This window comes from Pteropus alecto, unplaced genomic scaffold (genome assembly GCF_000325575.1).
Source record: "Pteropus alecto unplaced genomic scaffold, ASM32557v1 scaffold102, whole genome shotgun sequence".
Classification (NCBI taxonomy): domain Eukaryota; kingdom Metazoa; phylum Chordata; class Mammalia; order Chiroptera; family Pteropodidae; genus Pteropus; species Pteropus alecto.
Genome location: NW_006432224.1, coordinates 729820 through 730391, shown reverse-complemented (window position 1 = coordinate 730391; position 572 = coordinate 729820). Strand labels below are relative to the sequence as shown.

At 69.2% G+C, this 572-nt stretch overlaps 1 protein-coding gene across 1 annotated transcript in view; it reads right to left on the bottom strand.

Moving 5' to 3' along the window:
* ATP10A (ATPase phospholipid transporting 10A (putative)) overlaps positions 1–572 on the bottom strand; it is an 82879-nt gene that overhangs the window by 41362 nt on the left and 40945 nt on the right. The window contains exon 5 of the mRNA XM_015585696.1: positions 478–569. Coding sequence (XP_015441182.1) covers positions 478–569 — 92 coding nt within the window. The remainder of the gene's footprint in view (positions 1–477; positions 570–572) is intronic.

The window sequence follows — 572 nt, the reverse complement described above, 5'->3', positions numbered from 1 at the left end:
CGCCCAGAGGCCCCCTCCACGTCCCGATGCCCGTCCCAGCCCCGAGCTCCAGGCCACGTCACACCCACCTGGACGTGGCGAAGGTCGTGTACCCGGAGGTTCAACACCGTCCCCGTGGGGCGCCCCTGAGGCCAGGGCTGCGCAGCCCCAGCGCGCGCACTGCCACCTGACGGCCGCCCTCGCGCCCAAGTGACCTTCCTCCCCCCGCCACTGCTCTTAGCTCGTCCCCAGGGAACAGGCCCTCCGAGCACTGGACTCGCTGCCACCGCGGGGAACCAACCGTCCTCCCTCCCGGGAAGTGGCATAGGGCGCCAAGGCCACTCATGTCAACGTGGCCCGTGCCAATGCAAACGTCCCTGAGTCCGAGCCGGTGGCAGACGAGCAATTTAACTCGGGGCACCTGGCTGAGCCATGCAGCCCCCGGGGCTCACGATGGGCCGGGCCGCGTCCCCCGGCAGTGACCCGTGAAGGACTTACCGACCGCGGAGAGCAGAGACATGCAGACGAGGACCAGGACGCACCAGAGCACGTCGCAGTTCATCTGCCTCTCGAGCTGGCTGCGCTTGTACCGG